Genomic DNA, 18,676 nt, shown 5'->3' on the forward strand with positions numbered 1-18,676 from the left:
CAGGTGTAAGACTCTCAGTTATGCTTTCATGTTAATTTTGCTTTTTAGCCATCAGGTTTGTGCAGGAACCTGGATTTAAGACAGGAGACATTTGTTTATTTGTTCAGCTTTAATAACTCTGTAAGGCTTCAGTTTATTAACATAATGACTGAGTAAAGTGTGGACATCTCGCTTGTTTAGTCAAGAAAAATCTCACCAACTGATTCACAGTATCAGCTGTTTGTCTGTACATTGATTTGAACAACTTCTGATCTATTAAAACAGAACCTAAAAAACAAAACTCACCCAAAAGGACAAAAGATTACGTCAGGATAAAAAAGTTGTAGCAAAGACCATTAAAAAAGTATGCCTTAACATATTTCTTAAAAATATCAGTAATCAAGACACTATGATTACACTATTATAACTCAGCATAGATAAATGCAGCACAAACATAGCAGTAAAATAGTTCTGAAATGTACCCATACATGAACTTACAGACAGAAAACGGACTTCAAAATTAATTCTCTACTCAATAGAAAGTCAGCATGGGCATTCTGCGAACATGCATTTTAACTAACTGTCCCTTACATGACCTCTCTCTATTTTGAGTTTCCTGAACTCAGCAGTGTCTCCATAATCTGAAAGCCGAAATCCAGCATGGAGCGGCTGAGTGAACGTGGTCTGGACTCTGTGGAGAAGAGTCATGGTTTCAGAGACGCTAAAAAAACACAGAATACCGGCACTGTGATCCAGGTACACTCCTACTCTCCCAAACTGAGGACCTGAGACAGCCTTGTGAGAATTGTTGTGCATAAATTTAAAACCATTTTGGTCACAACATAATGCCCACGATGTCCTATTGAATCCTAATCCACATTCATTTGAGAGCCCTGATCTGCTGGTACTCTTGTATGCGACTGCTATATAAACCTGTTTCCCGCTCCATTCCACCTCCCAGTAACAACGTCCAGTCAGACTCTCTCTACTCAGGACTTGACACCATCCACTGAATCTGTCTGGATGACTAGAATATGACTGCTGTTCTTTCACAGCTGTGGCTTTTCTACCCCCCTCACATAATAACACTGATGTGTTAGCTGTGTTCAGATCCATTCTGATTTCACGTGAATATCTTAAGAATCCACCTCTGGTCTTTGGCACTGGTTGTGACAGCAAAACATCCACCTCAGTGATTGTCAGTGAGATGTTTGTCCATTTCTCTTTCAGAACGTCCTGCAGTTTATCACTGACCTTTTTCACAGCTGCTGTCAAATCCTCAAAGTACCTCAGAGGACGGATCTCGATGCTGGATGAGTCTGTAGACTCATTAAGTGCTGACAGTGAGGAGTAGCTGTGTAGAAACTGGTTGTGATCCTCTGTGCATGACAGCTGCTCCAGCTCGGCGTCATTTCTTCTCAGCTCAGCGATCTCCTGCTCCAGCTTCTCTTGAAGCTCTTTGACTCGACCCACTTCAGTTTCCTGCTGGGATCTGATCCGCTGCTTCAGATCTGAGCTTCTATTCTGCATGAGACAGATGAGCTCAGCAAAGATCTTTTCATTTTCTTCCACTGCTTTATCAGCCGACTGATTGATGGACTCCACCTCCTGTTGAAGAATCGTCACGTCTTTCTCTCGGTCACAAAGTCTCTGCTGGAGTTTCTGTCGACTCATTTCCAGCTCCTTCTGCTTCTTGGTCCTTTCTGCTTCAACTGGGACTGTTTCGTGGTATTTATGGCCATCCAGTTTGCAGTGACTGCAGATACGCTGCTGATCAGTACGACAGAAAATCTTCATCAGCTCATTGTGACTAGAACAGATGTTTTCCTGGAGCTTCTTACAGGGCTCCACAAGCTTGTGTTTCTTCAATGGAGCTGCATTATAATGATGCTGAAGGTGTTTCTCACAGTACGATGCCACACAGAATAAACAGGACTTGAAGGCTTTCAGTTTTCTCCCGGTGCAGACATCACAGGGTACATCTTCAGGTCTAGCATAGCAGTGATCAGCAGGAGCAGCAGTCTTCTTTATCTCCTCCACTAAATGTGCCATTATGGTGTTTTTCACCAGGGCAGGTCTTGGTGTGAAAGTCTGCCTACACTGTGGGCAGCTGTGCATTCTCCTCTCATCTTGATCCCAGTGGGTTTTAATACAGTTCATGCAGTAATTGTGTCCACAGGGAATGGTCACTGGGTCCTTAAGAAGATCCAGACAGATTGAACAAGAGATTTCCCTGTTCAGCTGAGCTCCTTTCTGTGCCATATCTCCTCTCAGTGTCAGACACTGTGTGAGTTTTCACTTCTATAGAAATGAAACACGTCCAACATCTAAACAGAAACTTAGGAACAGGTTAGAGCTTGTTGTATTTTATAGCCGGAGGAAGAGGGAGGGAGGAAGAGCTGGGCTTGAATTTGATTAATAGCAAGAAAAAGGACAGTTTGAAGCACGCAGTATTTGTTCATCACCCCACTCTATTTGTTGTTGTTGTTGTTGTTTTGGACAAAATTTAAGTAGTTGGTCATTTTCAGTTTCGTTTTTGGATCTGAGAATTTGAATGACTGCACTAACTCAAACAGTATAGAAGATCATGATCACCAAAATCAGAACTGAAATCAAATCACAATTGTCTAATAAATGTACAAAACTGAACAATGGAAATAAATGAAGGCTAAAATAAATGTATTAAACATGACCTCAATTAATATTTGCTTTACTATGTTTTAAACACATTCATTTTCATCACATTTATTTTCTTGTTTCTGCAGGTTTTTGATCCTTTTCTGTGCCTGCATCTGCATTTGTTCCTCTTTTATTTTATAGGTCAGTTCCTCATATGGCTCACCAGTTTCCCCTCATCCATTCTTTTCCCCATCCTCATTATTATCTTTATTCACTTCACCTTTCTGTTCATGTTCCAGAGTCTCCTCTAGTTTCCTCTTGTTGGCTGTTTACTTGAATTTCAATTTTTTCGGATTTTGTCAGTGCTCTCCTGCTACTCTGTATAATGCCCCAGTTATCAGTTAATAAAACTTCTTGTTTAATCTACCTATCTTCTAGATCCTATTGCATCTTTATACTGGGTGTAAACACATTTGGGTTTAATAGCTGATGATGTGTCCCAGCACATCCGTGAGATATACCCGTCATCTTTATGAATTTTTGCCTAGTGGTAATGAGAACCGTATCGGTACCAGAACAGAACCCTGTGGAACTCCATGAATAGTTTTTATGTGTCAGGAGGATTCCTTACATTACACTTACATGAAAAACCTGGAATCTATAGGAAAATTACAAGTGAACCTTATCAGTGAATTTGATTAAAATATCAGGACTTTATAACAATACAATTTCCAGAATGGTATTTTCTTTCAGCCATGGCAATAGAAAAATCTGAGCTAAAGTTGTATGACATCTGAAAACATGAAAATATAAAACAGACATTTAGGGGAAAAATACCAACAAAAAAAAGAAGCACAAAACTCTCAGCTCTTGAATTCTTTAAAAAATCTTTTTAAACATGTGCTACATTTTTTGGTTTGTTTAAGTCGTTTTATTACTGCTTTGAAGTTGTTTTGTGCTTGTTTCTGCAACTCCGAGTGTCCAGAGTAGCCTAGAAAGGCAGCAGCTCTGGGTCTGGCTTTCGTTTGCGTTGGCCTGCTGGCCAGAGTGTCAGCCTTTCCTGTCTAAGCAGTTCATCTCCCAGTGGAGTGTTCAATCTGCTACCATACACTTGGTTGGTAGTGTTGGGAATGCAATCAGAGAAAACTGAAAGGTTGTTTGGAAAAGGTCCCTACAAACACATGGGGGAGTAACAGAAGGTCACGATTCAAGCTGCTTTTTTCATAATACTGCAAAATCTAACATTACTGACTTTCATACCTAGTTAATGTACCATTGTAAATGTTTCACATTTTAGTTTACCTCCAAAATTTCACAATGGGTTCAATACACTTTCTAGTTTGTTGCAGAAACATCTTTAAAATTAAAAAAAGCAAAAATCTTTTATCAAAGCTAAATCTAACAACTTCATTCATCTTTCATAAATCACAATCAGTGGTCATTTTTATTTGACGACCTATTAATTCTTGTATTCATCACTTATAACTGGTTTTGTTCAAAGCGTAAAGGGAGTACATTTGCAGTTTCTTTATACAATGTTGCGTTAGCTGCAGTTTTCTTACCATATGATGAATTTCCTTGATCTGCCAGGTTTCCTCCCTGTGGAACAGATTAAGTTTGTTTCACTGATTCTTTTTAAATGAACATGATCTGCCACTACTTGTTACTGAACCGGTAGTACAATGTAACTTAGTACTCAATATTTGTACTTAAAAAAAATTACTTGTTATGCTGCTTTTTTGAAGATTCTGTGTGTTGTGGAATATTACATAAAAGCTATGAAGCATGAATAAACAAATATGATCCAATGGTACAATATACATGTGACTGTATTTCTGAAGTATCATTTCGAGTTTTTCTTATTTAATGCCTCTAAATACTTGTTTCGACACTTACAGAAATGATTTAACACAGTAAACTCCAGTGCAGTGCTGATTTTCATATCATGCTTTCTGTATGAAAGTCATCCTCAATGTTTTTCCGCACACTTTTATCTATTTATTATCAAATATTCTAATTAATTTCCTGTGCCATCCCCGCCTGCTTCTTCATGGTCCTGTCTGCGCCTCCACGTTAGAAAAATCCTGGCAAACTCGCCTGTTAATTTAGCCTACTTTTTAAACCATGCTCACCATTCCATTGCTGATTTCCTCTCTTTCCGTACCCTCTCTTTCCACAACTGGTCCTGTTTATCGGGATGAACCCGCGCCGTGTCGGCCAGTCGCTCAGTTGTTGATCTAGCCCCAGCAGAGGACGCAGGCCTATTGGGATTCAAGCCCATCGTGGTAGCTACATTAAATAAAAATACTGTTTTGTCCCATAAAACTGCACACAGGCCATAAGGTAATGAGAGTTAAAGCACCAGTGAGCAGAGCTTGTGGAAGAACTGCCAGGATTTAGGCGATTGTGTTTTCATTTCCATGGAAACGGTCTTCAATACCAGCAGAATATGTGTGAACGAAATAAAATTATATCATTAACACCCCTCACCAAAAAACAAACAAACAAAAAAACAAGCTAACCTACAGTGACAAAAACATTAAAAAAAAATCTCCTACAAGTCATGTGCGCTCTGAAATAGCTCCTCTTATTTCCAATGACACCTCACTGGTTAGGTTGCCCATAGATGTGGATATGAGTGCGTGTTAGCGCTGAGCCATACTGGCGATCTGCCCAGGGTGTACCCCACCGCCATGGTAGCTGAGATAGGCTGCAGGGATCAGTTCTTCCTGGTGGTACCTCGGTCCAGGTTGAGGACAAAAGGAGAATTTGCTTTTGAGACTGTTGTGTAACTGGCTTTCATTGGACTAAAGATTTGTGGACACTTTTGGTACCTTATCTTATTTGTAAAAACACGGTGTGAATTTTGTTCTTGATAAGCTCTATAAATAAACTTACCTTATAGAAATGTATTGTTATTGATGTAGACCAACCTACAACCTTTCACCTGATTCACATGATACTTTGTGGTTTCCCAAGTAAGGTCAGACCTATGATTTGGTCACTCGCTCGCTATTAGTCAGTCAGTCAATCTGCTGGATGTTTTCCCCAACATTTTTCTTTCTGGTTTCCCGTAGCTTTGTGGGAGCTGTTTAGGGAGAGCTGATTCCTGTCCTCCATGTGCTTATCATTTGAAGGAGGTAAAGCTTAATATTTTTCTGCAGCACTCTTCCCTGCTTCCCATTGAGAACCAGTACTCTAAAGTAAATCAAATCAAGACTAGCCTGTTTAAAAATCTGCAGTAATGTTGCCTCACTATACATTCATATTGTGCTTATAGTCGGTTTTTCCCATAATTCTATACTTTAAAGAGTTGGTATGACCATAAACACAGAAAAAAATAAACACAAATTAAAAACCATTGTGTTCTTGTGTTCTCATCTCATCAACCTGTAGTTTAAGTATCTTTTTAGTGTTACTTCCAAGTGAGTTCAGCTGTGTCTTGTTTCCTTTACGTTTCCACTCTCCCTGATTGAAACCTGTGTGTATTTGAAGCCTCAGGTTGCTCGTCATACTGTGTTCCAGCCTTGGTTTCTCCTGGCGTGTTTCCCCTGCAGTGGTCTCTTTTGTTTTTGCCCTTTCCTATTTTATGCTCTGGATCTACAACAGCCACACTAAAGGCTTGCTTTTTGTTTATTCCAAGTCCGTCTCAGCAGTCTGCAATTTTGTCCTCTTCTCCTTTATTTCATGACAGAGGCAGCAACACATGCAGAGTGCTCTTCAGGTTCAATAAACACCAGCACCCATCTCTGAATCTTCACTAAAAGTGGCTTGTCAGTCTGAATGGACATTGGAGGAAAAGTGTCACCCTGAGAAATTACCTTCTCCTGAAAAGAAAGATGTTCAGACACAACTTCCCACACTGTGACCGCCAATGATAAGAGAGGCATTAGACTCAAAAGTGACCTCTTGCACCATCCATCTTTGTGGCAGCTTACTTTTTCTTTTTAAAAGTAAGAGGTTTGTTGTATTCGGAGGTTGGGTGCTTCAGAATAAAGCAGTGCATCAACAAAATGGGTATCCTTTTCCTATACAGCGGAACAGAGCATTTATTTTAGTTGAGCAATTATGAATTCTGTAATGAAAACATGAAATGGACTTAACAGTCATGAAAGTGCTTCCATAAGAAACTAAAGCACTGGGTTTAAACAGTGCTATTTTAATTACATAAAGTAATCATAAAGTAATATACAGTCTTTTCTCTTTTGTCGACTCGCCTACAGTTTCTTGCCCAACAAAAACAGAAAAACAAAATTCAAAATTTCTGTAACTAAAATAGTACAGTGCAATTTAAGTATTTCGAGGTATTTTCCTTCAGCAGGTTCTGGTATTCAGCTGTTGATTATTTTCATTAGTATGTGGCAAACAATCCCAGAATTGAAGGAACTTTCAGGCCAGCTAAAATAATGCCTTTTTGTAGGTTTGCCACTTTATATTATGTAACTGGATGGCAGAAAAAAAACCCTAACTTTATTAGTGGATTGTTGCTCAAACCAGAAAAGAATAAATTTAACATTTATTCATTCAATAAATAAATGAATAATAAATACATAAAATGAACATGTGTCTTTAATGGCATGTTTATATGTTTACATGAAGCATATGCTGTCAAGATATTGCAGGTTAGTTTCTTTTATTGTCTTTCGGTTTTTTTAATTTTCAAAAACAATTCAAAATTTATTTAGTTGTATTTATTTCTTATTTTATTTTTATGGGTCGTTGTAATACTTTTATTTTAAAAACCGGAAGTGTACATTAACCGCCTTTATTCTGAAGCCTAGATGTTGAAACAGGAAGTATTTCAGCTGTGCAACATCCAATTAGAATGGACGGAAATTAAATCCGCTACCTGACATTTTCCCCATGGGCGGATCAAAACAAGCAGGGAGGTGAAGGTAACGCTAATATTAAGCCCTATATTTAGCAGCCTAACATGATGCTTGTGTCTCTCTCTGCTCGCTAAGTGCATTGTAAGTAGCTCAGATGTTTTTGGCCCAGTGTTCGTGTTGGGGAACATTAACGTCAGGGAGCTAAGGTGAATGAGAGGAGGGCTCTGAGTAACTTTCACGTCTGCACGGTGAAAGCAGGGACTGCTAGCTGCTTATAGGGACTGAGCAATGTCTGCAGTGTTAGTTATATAAGGTGTGCTTCATCTGTCGCTAAGCCCGAGCCGGTTTTTGAACATATGCTAGCAAGCTAACTGTTACTGTCAGCTTGTAGCCCGATTAAAAACACTTTTAGCTGACAAAGTTATTTGGAAATTAATTAAATCCACGTGTGGACGTTTGAAAAGATGACATGCTATATTTACCTCTGCTGAAGGGCTACAAAAGTATGAGATGAGGAGGGAGTGTCTACTGCTAGGGGGATGACCTCTTCGACTGTGAAGTTGGCTAACGATTTGGGGGATATAAATGAATCAGCCACACTTAAGTCACACAAACTGGTATAAACAACCACAAATAAGCCATCTCTTCAATAATTGGATGTTAGATAATAAGTTGCATAACTTTTCTCAAGCTGATTAAAGCTCAAGCGACCGAGTGTGGTCATTTAGGACTTATATTTTAGACAGGAATACTTTAACTTTTAATGGCTTTATTGTTGTTTGAGTGCATACCTGCTTCCGATTAGAGTAACAGGAACCTCTATCTTGCATAATCAAGCTAATCCACGCACCCCACGTCACATCAGCAAGCAAATGCAGGGGGTAATAGTTCATGATTTGGCCTGGTGCATGAGGCGCATAGGATGGATGGAGGTCAAGGATGCTGCCTGTGAACAAACGTTTTGGATATGTTGTTACCACTAAACATTTAATCTTTATAGAAAAATCCAATTAAATTTATTGATGCCATTTTTTGTGTGTGGAATATCTCAATAAAAAATACACATACATATAATTTTTATTTCAATTTCAACATCCTAGCTGTAAAATTATTCTTTCTACTTATGGCCTTCAAATATGCTAGTGCACGAAATGCTATCAATTTTCAAGAAAATTCAGGGTGTTTTTTGAAGCTCCATGTTCCTGACGTTATAGTCATTATGAGCTTAATGATGTAATTCAAATAGTTTTCTAGATATAGCATGGAACTTAAAAAGATCAACATACATTACAGTCAGCCAGAATGGGTAGCTTGCCAATGGGTGCTTAAATGGCCACAGCCATCAAAAATATGCGAGTGCTGTCTCTTCAGTAGCTGTGGGAATGGTGACATCATGTAGGTCAGGCAAACAAGAAGAGGCTTATTCTAGAAGTAGGCCATTGTCTCAAGTCATACTGCAAAGACCTAATCTCTACACAGCCAGTCAGTGACCTCAGAGAGGTTGGTAGTAGTTTTTCATCTCACTCTTTATTAGCATGAACTATGGAAATTACAGTCACTGCTAAAGCATACATCTATATACAAATGTTCTGTTTGCAACAATGAAATTACAGAAATAGAGAAGAAATTATCAACAGTTACATGTTGATGGCAGATACTCTCTTTCTCTTCAAACATGCACATTCACTCTCCTGAGAGGTGTGCTGTTAAGAAAGGTCATTGCTTTCTTTGCATTAGCTTGGCAAATCCTAAACTCTTGGTCAAAGAGAATTTCAGTTTTTTCTGTAACCCAGACTTTCTGACTCAGTCTCAGTGAATGCTCACAAAAATAGAGTAATTAATTTGCCATTTCACTCTTCTTTTGCACAAAATGGGCCATTTAAGTGCTACCCACTTGAGTCCGAGCAATTCTATGTAATAAAAAAAGACTAAAGAAATGATCATCAAAAAAAGAAAATGATAAAAAGCAACATTGTTTTTGCAAATATGGCAAGCGAGTAATTCTGCAGAAAATAATTTATTCTTTTGAGTTAATACACGAATGTTAGCACTCACTACAGGCTTTTATTTATTTATTTATTTATTATTTCTCAAGTTTTCTTAAACGTTAAATGACTGTGACACTGCTCCATAGACACACTTATTAATTTTCTGCATCACCTGCTGACTATTTGAAGCACACAGTTTGTGTTGCTCTAACGTCACAGCTTCCTTTAATGGTAATGTAAAAATGCAAATCAACAGGTTGTATGTATAAAACACATTTATTTCTTTTTAAAATGGTCTGTGAGTGCCACAATTTCATTGATTGTTTTAGTTTTCAACTTAATAGGAATACTAATTCTGTTCTGAAGAAAAACGTGTTATACATGAAACCTGTTGAGTCTTCTGGCACTGCCAAGTCTGCTTCACACTGCTGTGAATAAAATACTACAAAATTCAATCAGTAAAATTAATTTTACTTAGATCTGACTGCGCTAAAGTGCATGTTAGAGAATTTTTAGATGTTAGATGTTATATATATATTTTTTTTTACTGACTTCTGTTCCTCTGATACTTTTTGACTGAAGTAGGTTGCACTTGATCTGTCAACTTTGTGCAGAAGATGGGTGAAATGACACATCAAACGCCCTTTTTTATAAATGTTTGAGCACTCTCAGAGGCTGAAGCAGAAGCCTGGGATAACAGAGAACATTGATGACTCCTGTCTTGATATGAGTTATCTGAATTTGCTTGTTAGTACATTGTTTCAGTTATGTGTAATTCATCCAGGTTAAAAGAAAGCATCTTTGTGACTCGGAAAGTTGAGACTAAAGTTTTCAAACTCCCTGAAAAATAATTAGTCTTTTGTCAGACCTTCACCTCAGCATGCTGTTGGAAAATCAGACTGTGAAGTGAAGTGCCACAAGCTAATCAAAAAAAGGGTGCTTCAGTTTCAGGGCTCTTCTGGAGCAAATGCGGGTCCACTTATCAAATATCGTGGTTCGGTTAAGCACTTAAAGAGAATAGAATGGTTAATATTATTAAGCCCCTTTTCTTATGAAATATGAGTTTTTTTCTTGAAATATTTCTACAAATACCTTGCAAATTTGCTCAAATACTTTTTTAAGAAATTGCTTTTATTTGATAATACAACCCGATTGTGACAGTGAGGTTTTTTTTTTCTCCTTTACACCAAATGGATGGAGGTCAGGGTGTAGAGTCAGCTACCCTCTCTCTGGGGCTGATAGGTATTCTGTGTCTGTCCTATGGTTGCTTCAGTAGGGCTGATGTTTGCTGTCAGGGGGAAATGGATACTGGGCTTTGTGGTGAACGACAGGCCTTCTAATCAAAGCCACCACTTCCCTCCTGTTTGTTTGCGCTATCAGCCTACAGGCCACATTCCCTCCACTAGGGGTTACGCTTGGCTACTCTATGTCAGTGAGGTCAGAGGTTCACAGGACTGGAAAGTGAGAGTGACATTCCAGCCGGGAGAGTCAGATATACAAGCTCCTTGGCTTGAAAGTGTACAGGCTGTAAATAGCTGCTGGACCTGGGAGTCAGGGGATCAACAGGGTATAATCAGAGAGAGTGGGGGTGTTATTGGAGATTGAGGAGGGGGGCAGTCAATGAGCTTTGGAGTTATTTTGGGAAGGATTTTGGTTAGATGTTCTACTGGACCCAGTCTGTGTCTTTTGATTTTAGCTTAGCACGACTGGGAGGCTCGCATGGAGATCAACAAGAAAGAGGATAAAGGAGAAGATGACAGTGAGTGAGGGTTGGTTGGGAAGATTTTAGGCTCAATGTTGCTTTCCCAGGCTTACACCTGTGTGTGGGTGTGTGTGTATGCTTCTAGTTCAGCCTCCAAGGTTCCTTTGTGAAAGCTTCCTGTGTCCGCATTACAGTGTCACTTTTTTGAGATTAGGCTCGTAGTTTGGTGTGTTCACCAAAAACCTTTCTTTGTTTTCTAATCTGCTGGCAAAGGAATCTCTCAAAGGTGCTATGAGTCAAATGCTGACATTCTTTGAAAAGCCCTGTCTTGTTGGGGTGATAGCTTGAATGCGCCTTCCCCCTATATTCTTCAGGCGACACCACAGATTAAAATACCATGTTTTTTATATTATGTTAGTTCTGTGCATACAAGTTACATTTCCCTGTATTGCACTGCCAGATCAAATGAAAACATCGCTGTAGCTAGCCTGTGTGCTTTTATTGAGAGATTAGACCTACTTGTGTTCTCAGAATAGGCTTTCTAATATTGTTCCAGCCGCAGGCCCTGAGGGGGAGATGACAAAGGAGGATGTTTCAGAGCCTGTTGAAGGCGACACGGTCCTGGGCTGCCGCGCTAGACTCTCTTCTCATCAGCGGCCAGTGATCCACCAGGTGGCCTCTGCACCCATGCCCAGTGACTGTGGTGAGTATTCACGCTCTCTCTGTGCAGCTATGTGACATTTCAGGCTAGTTAACGCTTTCTCTTTGCAGCATCGACAGGCTGTGAAATGCCACAAGATATGAGACTGAAGAAAGGTTGATGGCTTAAATTGACACAGAGCGATGATGGTGATAGAGAGTCTCTGGGTTCTAATAATGTAGCTGGATATGTTAGTTACACTTTGACATTGTTCTTTTGTAGTGATTTATTTTTAAACAAGAACGTTGTGACTGTTATCGTCTATATCTTGAATTACCTAATTCATCGTAAAGCCATTTCAGCAGGTTTGATGCTGATTTGCTTTAATGTCCTTAAATACTTGGATGTGGTCACAATTTTTTTTAAAAGTTGGTACTGACTCTGCATTTTAAGAAAGTTTGATTTCTTTAAGAAATTACTGTGTTGATTTGGTGCTAGGTTTTTGAGGTGAACAGAAGTCAAGTAACACTTGACTGTTCAATTACTTCTAAGTTGAGTGATGTATTTTACAGTCTAATTTTTATGTTTAATGCCTTTTTCCCCAAGACCCTCTTAAAGTTGAATCTTTAATCAAAGTATTTCATTTCAGATTTGCTGTAGTTGCGTACAGAGATAAAATTATGAAAAATTTCATGCCCAAATACTTACGGACTTAGCCAACTACAGTTAGTGTTAACTTTTGGCCTTTCACAGTGAAAGCCATTTACCTTCAGCCCCAGCCGGGTCATCTAATGCCTCATTTGGTTCACGGCATGCCATCTACTGTCACATCTGTTTTCATTTGCCTCTGCAAGGGCAGCAAGGGCATTTCCCAAGATTAGTAATTTGCTGAATCGATTGAACAGTCAGTTGCAGAAACGTCTGCAATAAACGTCTGTGCTGCAGAGTTTCACACATGCTCTCTTCATGTCTGTACACGGGAGAGAAATATTTCCGGTCCCACTCCTCATTATACTTAACATGTGTCACTTTCGTTCCTCTTCATTGCTTCCAGAGTTCTCCTTCTTTGACCCCAGTGATCCGCAATGCAGGGAGGTTCTGTTGGATCCCAGCACCACCATACCAGAGCTGTTTGCTGTCCTCAGGCAGTGGGTGCCCCAGGTTCAGAAGAACATTGACCTCATCGGCAATGAGGTGACATAAAAAAATGTCCAGCTGCTGCGGAATTTCACAGCGGTCCCTTCTGTAGCTGTAATGCTTTTATTTTTGTCATAATATAATCAACTGAAACTTCAGAGGACTTCAGATTAATATAAGTTCTGATTTATTTTTTTTCATTGTTATGGACTCTGTTCAGATACACACCAAATCCCTTCTGCCCGTGTTACACAAAGTAGCTGCATTGCAGTAAACTGTGCAGAGAAGCACTCAAGGGTAAAAGAAGGCGATCATTTTCTCTGAGTAACTATCACCCTTGAGAAATAAATACCTTGTTTCAATGTCAGTTTACGTAACACCTGTTGTCCAGATTTAAAGATGAGTAGAGTTATGAAAGCCTTGAATTACTTGTCATTCATCACACAATTTCCCCCTAATTTCATTTTAACCTGTTATGGAAGATTTCTGCACACCAACACCGAGTCCTTAGTGGCACATACTGCATATCTTTTCTTTGCACAGATCCTAAAGAGAGGCTGTGGTGTGAATGATCGAGACGGTCTGACAGATATGAGCCTCCTGCACTACTGCTGCAAGGCCGGAGCCCCAGGCATTGGTAAGTATTGACAGAGGTGGTGAATAAGCACTCTCAGCTGCAGGGTAGAAATAAACAGACATCTACTGTGACGTATGTGTGTGTTAATTTATGTGACCACTCTACTGCTGAACATTATTCTGTATACCTCAGTAAGTGCAGCTGTTCATCAACCACTTCTTAAATACACTCTTTAGAGCTGACTTACTGTCTGTTACTACAACTCCTCTCAACTCTTAACACCTGTGTTTGTGACCTGTTCTTCAGGCGATGCAGACACGGCAGCGAGCTTTGCTCGGCAGCTCCTCGCCCTGGGCGCGGATCCAAACCTTCGTTCACGGTGGACTAACATGAGGGCTTTGCACTACGCTGCGTACTTCGATGTGCCCCAGCTTATCCGTGTGGTGCTGCAGGCATCCCAGCCTGGAGGTGAGAGCAGAGCTGCAGCTGGAGCAGAGAGATGAAAGGTCACCCTAGCTGTAAGGACAGGCAGATACTGTATTTCCTCAAATAAACAGCCTGTCTCAGGGATTTTCTTGGCTCAGAATGGCCCTATGGGGGTGACAACTCTTGTAGGCAAGATTGATGTGCGTACAGTGAAGGCACTGAATGTGTTGATTTCTTACAGTAAACCTGCTGGAAGATGCAAGGCAGTGTAACTGCAACCTCTTTTAAATCTCTTAAAATCTTTTTTTTAATCTTGGCTTTTTAAAACACTAATACCTCGTTGAGACTCTTACCTGTCTTTTATTGGGTAGGATTATTTTTTTTTTGTAATTTATTTTTTCCTTTGTTTCTGTTAAATATGAAATTGCCCTGAATTCTGTGTAATTTCTTTTTATGTTAAGCTTATTGTTTAGCAGTTTGTAACTACATAAATACAAATCAAGCTGGGAAAAATAAATGCTACCATCCTGCTGTTCCAGGTATCAAAATAAAGAGCCTCCATCCTTTGAAAAAGTAGGGATTTGAATTTGAAATGGTTACATGAAGTGTTGTTAGATGTTAAATTGGTTCAAAAATTTTCAAAATTTGTTTCAAAATTTTATTTCTGTAAAAGAATCGAAGTTCTTTTGAAATGGAAACTGTACAGGAGCCCTGTCATTAGCTTTTTATACTGGCGGCTCATTGTCTGCTTGTACACTGGCAGCACGAGGATACTGTATGCTGATTGATCGTCGCTCTTTTCATACGGCTGTTATGTCCAATTTATGAAAATCGTTACTCAGCAGATAAAACCTTGTTGATTGCGTTGGATCAAATGATAACGAGAGAAGTGTCTTGAAGAAGGTGCTCGATGAAAAGCTTGCCTCAGTAAATGACACAGTCAGACAGAAGTGTGGTTTTCTCATCATTACACACAAATACAAACTAATCACTAAATGTTAAAACCAGCTTTGCACGTTTTATTTCATGCTTACCAGTGTTTGTTGTTTTCTTTTTTTTCCCCTTTTTTTTGGAAAATGTGTCATTTGATTTGATTTCATATCTCTGTTCTACATTTTGGGTGTTATGTTCCAAGTTTGCAGTCAACCCAGCTTTCCCTTTGCCAAACGAAATGATGTTCGGTCCAGTCTGGAAACCTACGGGCTGTTGTCTGATGACTTAGCCTCTTGGGATGATGGCCGATATTTTGGGCCTTTTTTGTAAATAGATCAGAGCTAAGATTTCGTTTTTTGCCCATCAGTCACTGATTATGACTGCAAATACAGGGAGTTGACAAGAGACTCAATTCCTTGATAAGCCATGCGCTATAGACATTTAAACATGACAAAGTGCTCTATTACTGTCAATATTATCTCAATGATTACTTATAGTATAACAAATGTGCACATTGTGTAGTATTCTGAAAACCACTCCTACAGGAGAGCAACACTCTGCAAATGACGTCTAAAACACTAATAACATGTACGTAACACCGTAAAAGCAGTAGACTTCAGAGGTTGATATTAGCATCTATATACATTCACAGGCCACTTCATTAGATACAACTTCTTAGAAATGGGTTGGACCCAGGAAATTTTGCTCCATGTTGACATGATGGCATCATAAGTTGACTCCAGGTTTATCAGCTGCACATCCTTATTACACTGTTCCACCACATCCTAAATATGGTATAGAACCACATTTGAGATCCAGGACCCATGGGAAATCCAGCCAGACAGCCAGCATCGTCTGGGGGAACACCAAGGCGTTCTCCTTTTGATGTGGAAGAGCAGCGGATCTACTCTGAGCCCCTCCCAGGTGGCTGAACTTACCCTAGCCTCAGTTTCCCGTTTTTACTTAATAGGAGTGGCACCCCAGTGTGGTCTTCTGCTGCTGTGGCCCATCTGCTTCAATGCTGGACGTATTGTGTGTTCAGAAATGCTCTTGAGTTACTGTGATCTTGCTTTCACCTCATAACAGTCTTGCCATTCTCCTCTCACCTCTCATTGCACTCTTTCCAGCCATTTTTTGTAAACTTTAGAGATGGTTGTGTGGGAAAATTCCAGCAGATAAGCTCTATTATGCTCTATTCACACGAGTGTGTCTGGCACTAACAACCACACCACGTTCAGTGTTACTTAAGTCGCCTTTCTTTTCTACTCTAATGCTCAGTTTTGTCTAACCCTAACTGCACTGATGTGCAGTAGACATCTGCGTTAACAAGAAGTTAGCAGCAGTTGAATCTGGTTGAAAGTGTTAACAAGCAGCTATAATTTGTTAATTCACTAGCAAAAATAATCTATATTCTGCTGTGGCACGTTGCACAATGTAAAAATATTCCACAAATACTTTGAGCAAAAACTGACATTCGATTATTTGGCTTATCAATGAGACACAAGGATCATATGGTCTTTGTGTGCAGCAAGCACAGTTTCCTCATTCTTCCTGTTAATGGTGCAGTATGTCTGACTGTTGCTGTCTGCTTTTTTTCCCACGCTTAAAGTACTTTATCTGTTTGTTAGTCCAGAAAGATTTCTTTCTGCATACCTTACTCTTTTGATATTGGATCTCGATGTAGCTGGGACCTGGATTTGCACATTCTCTTTGAATATTTATTTTACGGCAGTTCAGAATGTTGTGTACTGTGAGAATAAACTAAGTGTTGATAGTGCTGTGCAGTTAATCAAATCAATTTTAGTTCCACATTTAGTTCCATATTTGGTTTCCACCTATTAATAAATCAAAATAATTGACAATTTCTTTTACTTTCTTCTTTCGGTAAAAAATCCCACTGCCATGTGGTGGCAGTTTTAATTCAGTTTGAATGTTTTTACGTTTATTTTCAGTTGAATTGTAAATAAAGTAAATGTAACAACTTCTGTTTTTTCCCAAAGACTGTAAGCAATCATGTAAAATAATCATGAGTCCTGAGAGCAGCTGCCAAACGCTTCAGAATCATGGATGTGGGCTCTGTTTCCAGATGTGGATTTCCTGAGTTATCTGGAGTTCTTAGTTTGATACAGCAAGTCTGACCACTCAGTAAACCACATTCTAAATTCCCCTTTATTGTCCAAACTTGTTTCATGTTAACTTATTAAAGTTTCTGGAGTTCTGGTGCATTCATTATACATACTTTGAGATTTCTGCCTTCGGAAAGCTCAACATCTCTGCTGTGACAGTGGTGCTTAATTTATTCAGACAAACCATGCAGCAGTTCTGCTCTCAGCAGTCTGCTCAAATACAAATGGTGAGGGCAATAGAACTGGTTTTACAAGAGCAGGTTAATTAGGAAATGACTTCAACAAAGGCACGGTTTGTGTGTATGGGGAAGGTTTTCAGTTTGTTTAAGCAACTAAGTGTAAAAGACAATGTTTAAACCCAGTGTTTGCATTTGAGACACCAGGTAGAAAATGATGCAAGTTAATAATAAAGTGTCAATTAATTCTTAACACACCCATACAAGCCATGTAACTGTGTATTCCTAACCTCCCAATGGTCTTTTTATGTTGTAGATGTTGATGCCACCTGCAGTGACTTTGATTTTGGCACAGCTCTGCACATCGCCGCATCCAACCTGTGCACATCAGCTGTCAAGTGTCTCTTGGAACTGGGAGCCAATCCTGCTTTCAGAGTAAGTGCCATAGTTGTTCTGCGTATACGCACACAGCAGCAGACTCACAAGTCATCCTGTGAATTTGACAGATTGAATTCCTTCATCAAACCGACCGAAGAATTATTACATTTAATTAGGATTGCATATCGGTATTGATCTCCCTTTTCGATTTTAAGTCACAGAGATGAGAATCGATGCTTGATGAGTCAGTTACATTATATAAATGTTAAAAAATGAAGATCTTCTCAGAAGATCTATATTTATTTATATATTTGTTGCTTCTACAGTCAGCAAATGAGCCACACTGTTCTTTTTTTGGTTATAAATAATGATGCACTGATGGATTGATGGATGATGATTTTCTTTGCTATTGTTTTAATTATTTCCTCTTTTTCCAAGAAAACAAAGAAGTCTTGTAGCACTTCATTGTGGTCCCGTGAACTTCTGGCTCGGGCCAAACTGATGTGACACACACTAGTAAATGCCATCTTTTTTTTCTTTTTTTGCCAGTATGCTGATATTGGTCAACATAAGGGTGAAAAAATGGAAACACGATAGGATTAGCGACCAAATTTGGTATTAACCATGTGTTCAGTGATTGCACTGATGTAACATGACCATAAGCCCAACTAGTACTGGGTTACATACTGGTCATAATTTTATGCATGATATGAAGTTTTAAAATATTGCTTTAACCTTGGAGCAGATAAAACATCCACTTGGGCGTTCCCAGCGGTTTAAATGTATTAAATTATTCGCCACCTGATGTGCTGATGATTGTAGTGAGAAGTGACCTGTAAGAGCTCTGCACACTTCTAATTTACAGCTGTAGTCATGTGACTGGATTACATTTGTAAAACAGTTACCCCTAAAAAAAAAAAAACAAGTTAGTTTACATTATAATCCATGTGGTGGAACAACATCATTAATAGAACAATTTGCATAGAACAATTTGCTCTATGCAAGTTTTTCAGTTTTCAAAAATCAGGCTATCCTGCTCCTGGACTTCCACTGTGGGTGGAGCTCAGGAAGCTCCTCCACAAAAAGTAATGGAGGCGCAGTTTACATGCTCAAGGTTAAGAAGTGTTTTATCTGATGACAGAATCATTTGTTGTGGAAAGATTAAT

General features: G+C 39.2%; 3 protein-coding genes across 7 annotated transcripts in view; 1 reads left to right on the forward strand and 2 right to left on the reverse strand.

Annotated features, from left to right (window-relative positions):
* Positions 1-109: 109 nt before the first annotated feature.
* Positions 110-2,285, reverse strand: LOC120434822 (tripartite motif-containing protein 16-like). The gene has a single exon (XM_039603235.1). It carries the CDS (start codon positions 2,239-2,241, stop codon positions 556-558), a length of 1,686 nt encoding a protein of 561 aa, XP_039459169.1. The 5' UTR covers positions 2,242-2,285; the 3' UTR covers positions 110-555.
* Positions 2,286-3,480: 1,195 nt separating this feature from the next.
* Positions 3,481-5,091, reverse strand: c19h2orf50 (chromosome 19 C2orf50 homolog). The gene is made up of 3 exons (XM_031746129.2): positions 4,731-5,091; positions 4,161-4,197; positions 3,481-3,769 (listed from the first exon to the last, which is right to left on the reverse strand). Exons 1-3 carry the CDS (start codon positions 4,877-4,879, stop codon positions 3,590-3,592), a joined length of 366 nt encoding a protein of 121 aa, XP_031601989.1. The 5' UTR covers positions 4,880-5,091; the 3' UTR covers positions 3,481-3,589.
* Positions 5,092-7,388: 2,297 nt separating this feature from the next.
* Positions 7,389-18,676, forward strand: part of LOC116333991 (CAP-Gly domain-containing linker protein 4) — a 48,686-nt gene continuing 37,398 nt past the window's right edge. The window contains exons 1-7 of one of the 5 annotated variants that reach the window (XM_039603230.1): positions 7,597-7,633; positions 11,112-11,174; positions 11,674-11,820; positions 12,812-12,951; positions 13,438-13,531; positions 13,778-13,939; positions 17,449-17,567. In XM_039603230.1, coding sequence (XP_039459164.1) covers positions 11,135-11,174; positions 11,674-11,820; positions 12,812-12,951; positions 13,438-13,531; positions 13,778-13,939; positions 17,449-17,567 — 702 coding nt within the window. In that variant the 5' untranslated portion in view covers positions 7,597-7,633; positions 11,112-11,134. Of the gene's footprint in view, positions 7,569-7,596; positions 7,634-11,081; positions 11,175-11,673; positions 11,821-12,811; positions 12,952-13,437; positions 13,532-13,777; positions 13,940-17,448; positions 17,568-18,676 lie in introns of those variants that run through there. The other 4 variants (XM_039603231.1, XM_039603232.1, XM_039603229.1 and 1 more) reach the window with 4 other exon arrangements.

The sequence above is a fragment of the Oreochromis aureus genome, linkage group 19, assembly GCF_013358895.1.
Source record: "Oreochromis aureus strain Israel breed Guangdong linkage group 19, ZZ_aureus, whole genome shotgun sequence".
NCBI lineage: Eukaryota > Metazoa > Chordata > Actinopteri > Cichliformes > Cichlidae > Oreochromis > Oreochromis aureus.

What these genes read in the sequence shown, in the direction of transcription:
- LOC120434822 (XM_039603235.1), bottom strand. Translation starts at nt 2,241, where the DNA reads ATGGCACAGAAAGGAGCTCAGCTGAACAGGGAAATCTCTTGTTCAATC.
- c19h2orf50 (XM_031746129.2), bottom strand. Translation starts at nt 4,879, where the DNA reads ATGGGCTTGAATCCCAATAGGCCTGCGTCCTCTGCTGGGGCTAGATCA. An exon ending in AGGAAATCAGCAATGGAATG is followed by an intron (nt 4,198 to 4,730) that starts GTGAGCATGGTT and finishes TCTGTTCCACAG; the next exon opens with GGAGGAAACCTGGCAGATCA. An exon ending in TCAAGGAAATTCATCATATG is followed by an intron (nt 3,770 to 4,160) that starts GTAAGAAAACTG and finishes ATGTGTTTGTAG; the next exon opens with GGACCTTTTCCAAACAACCT.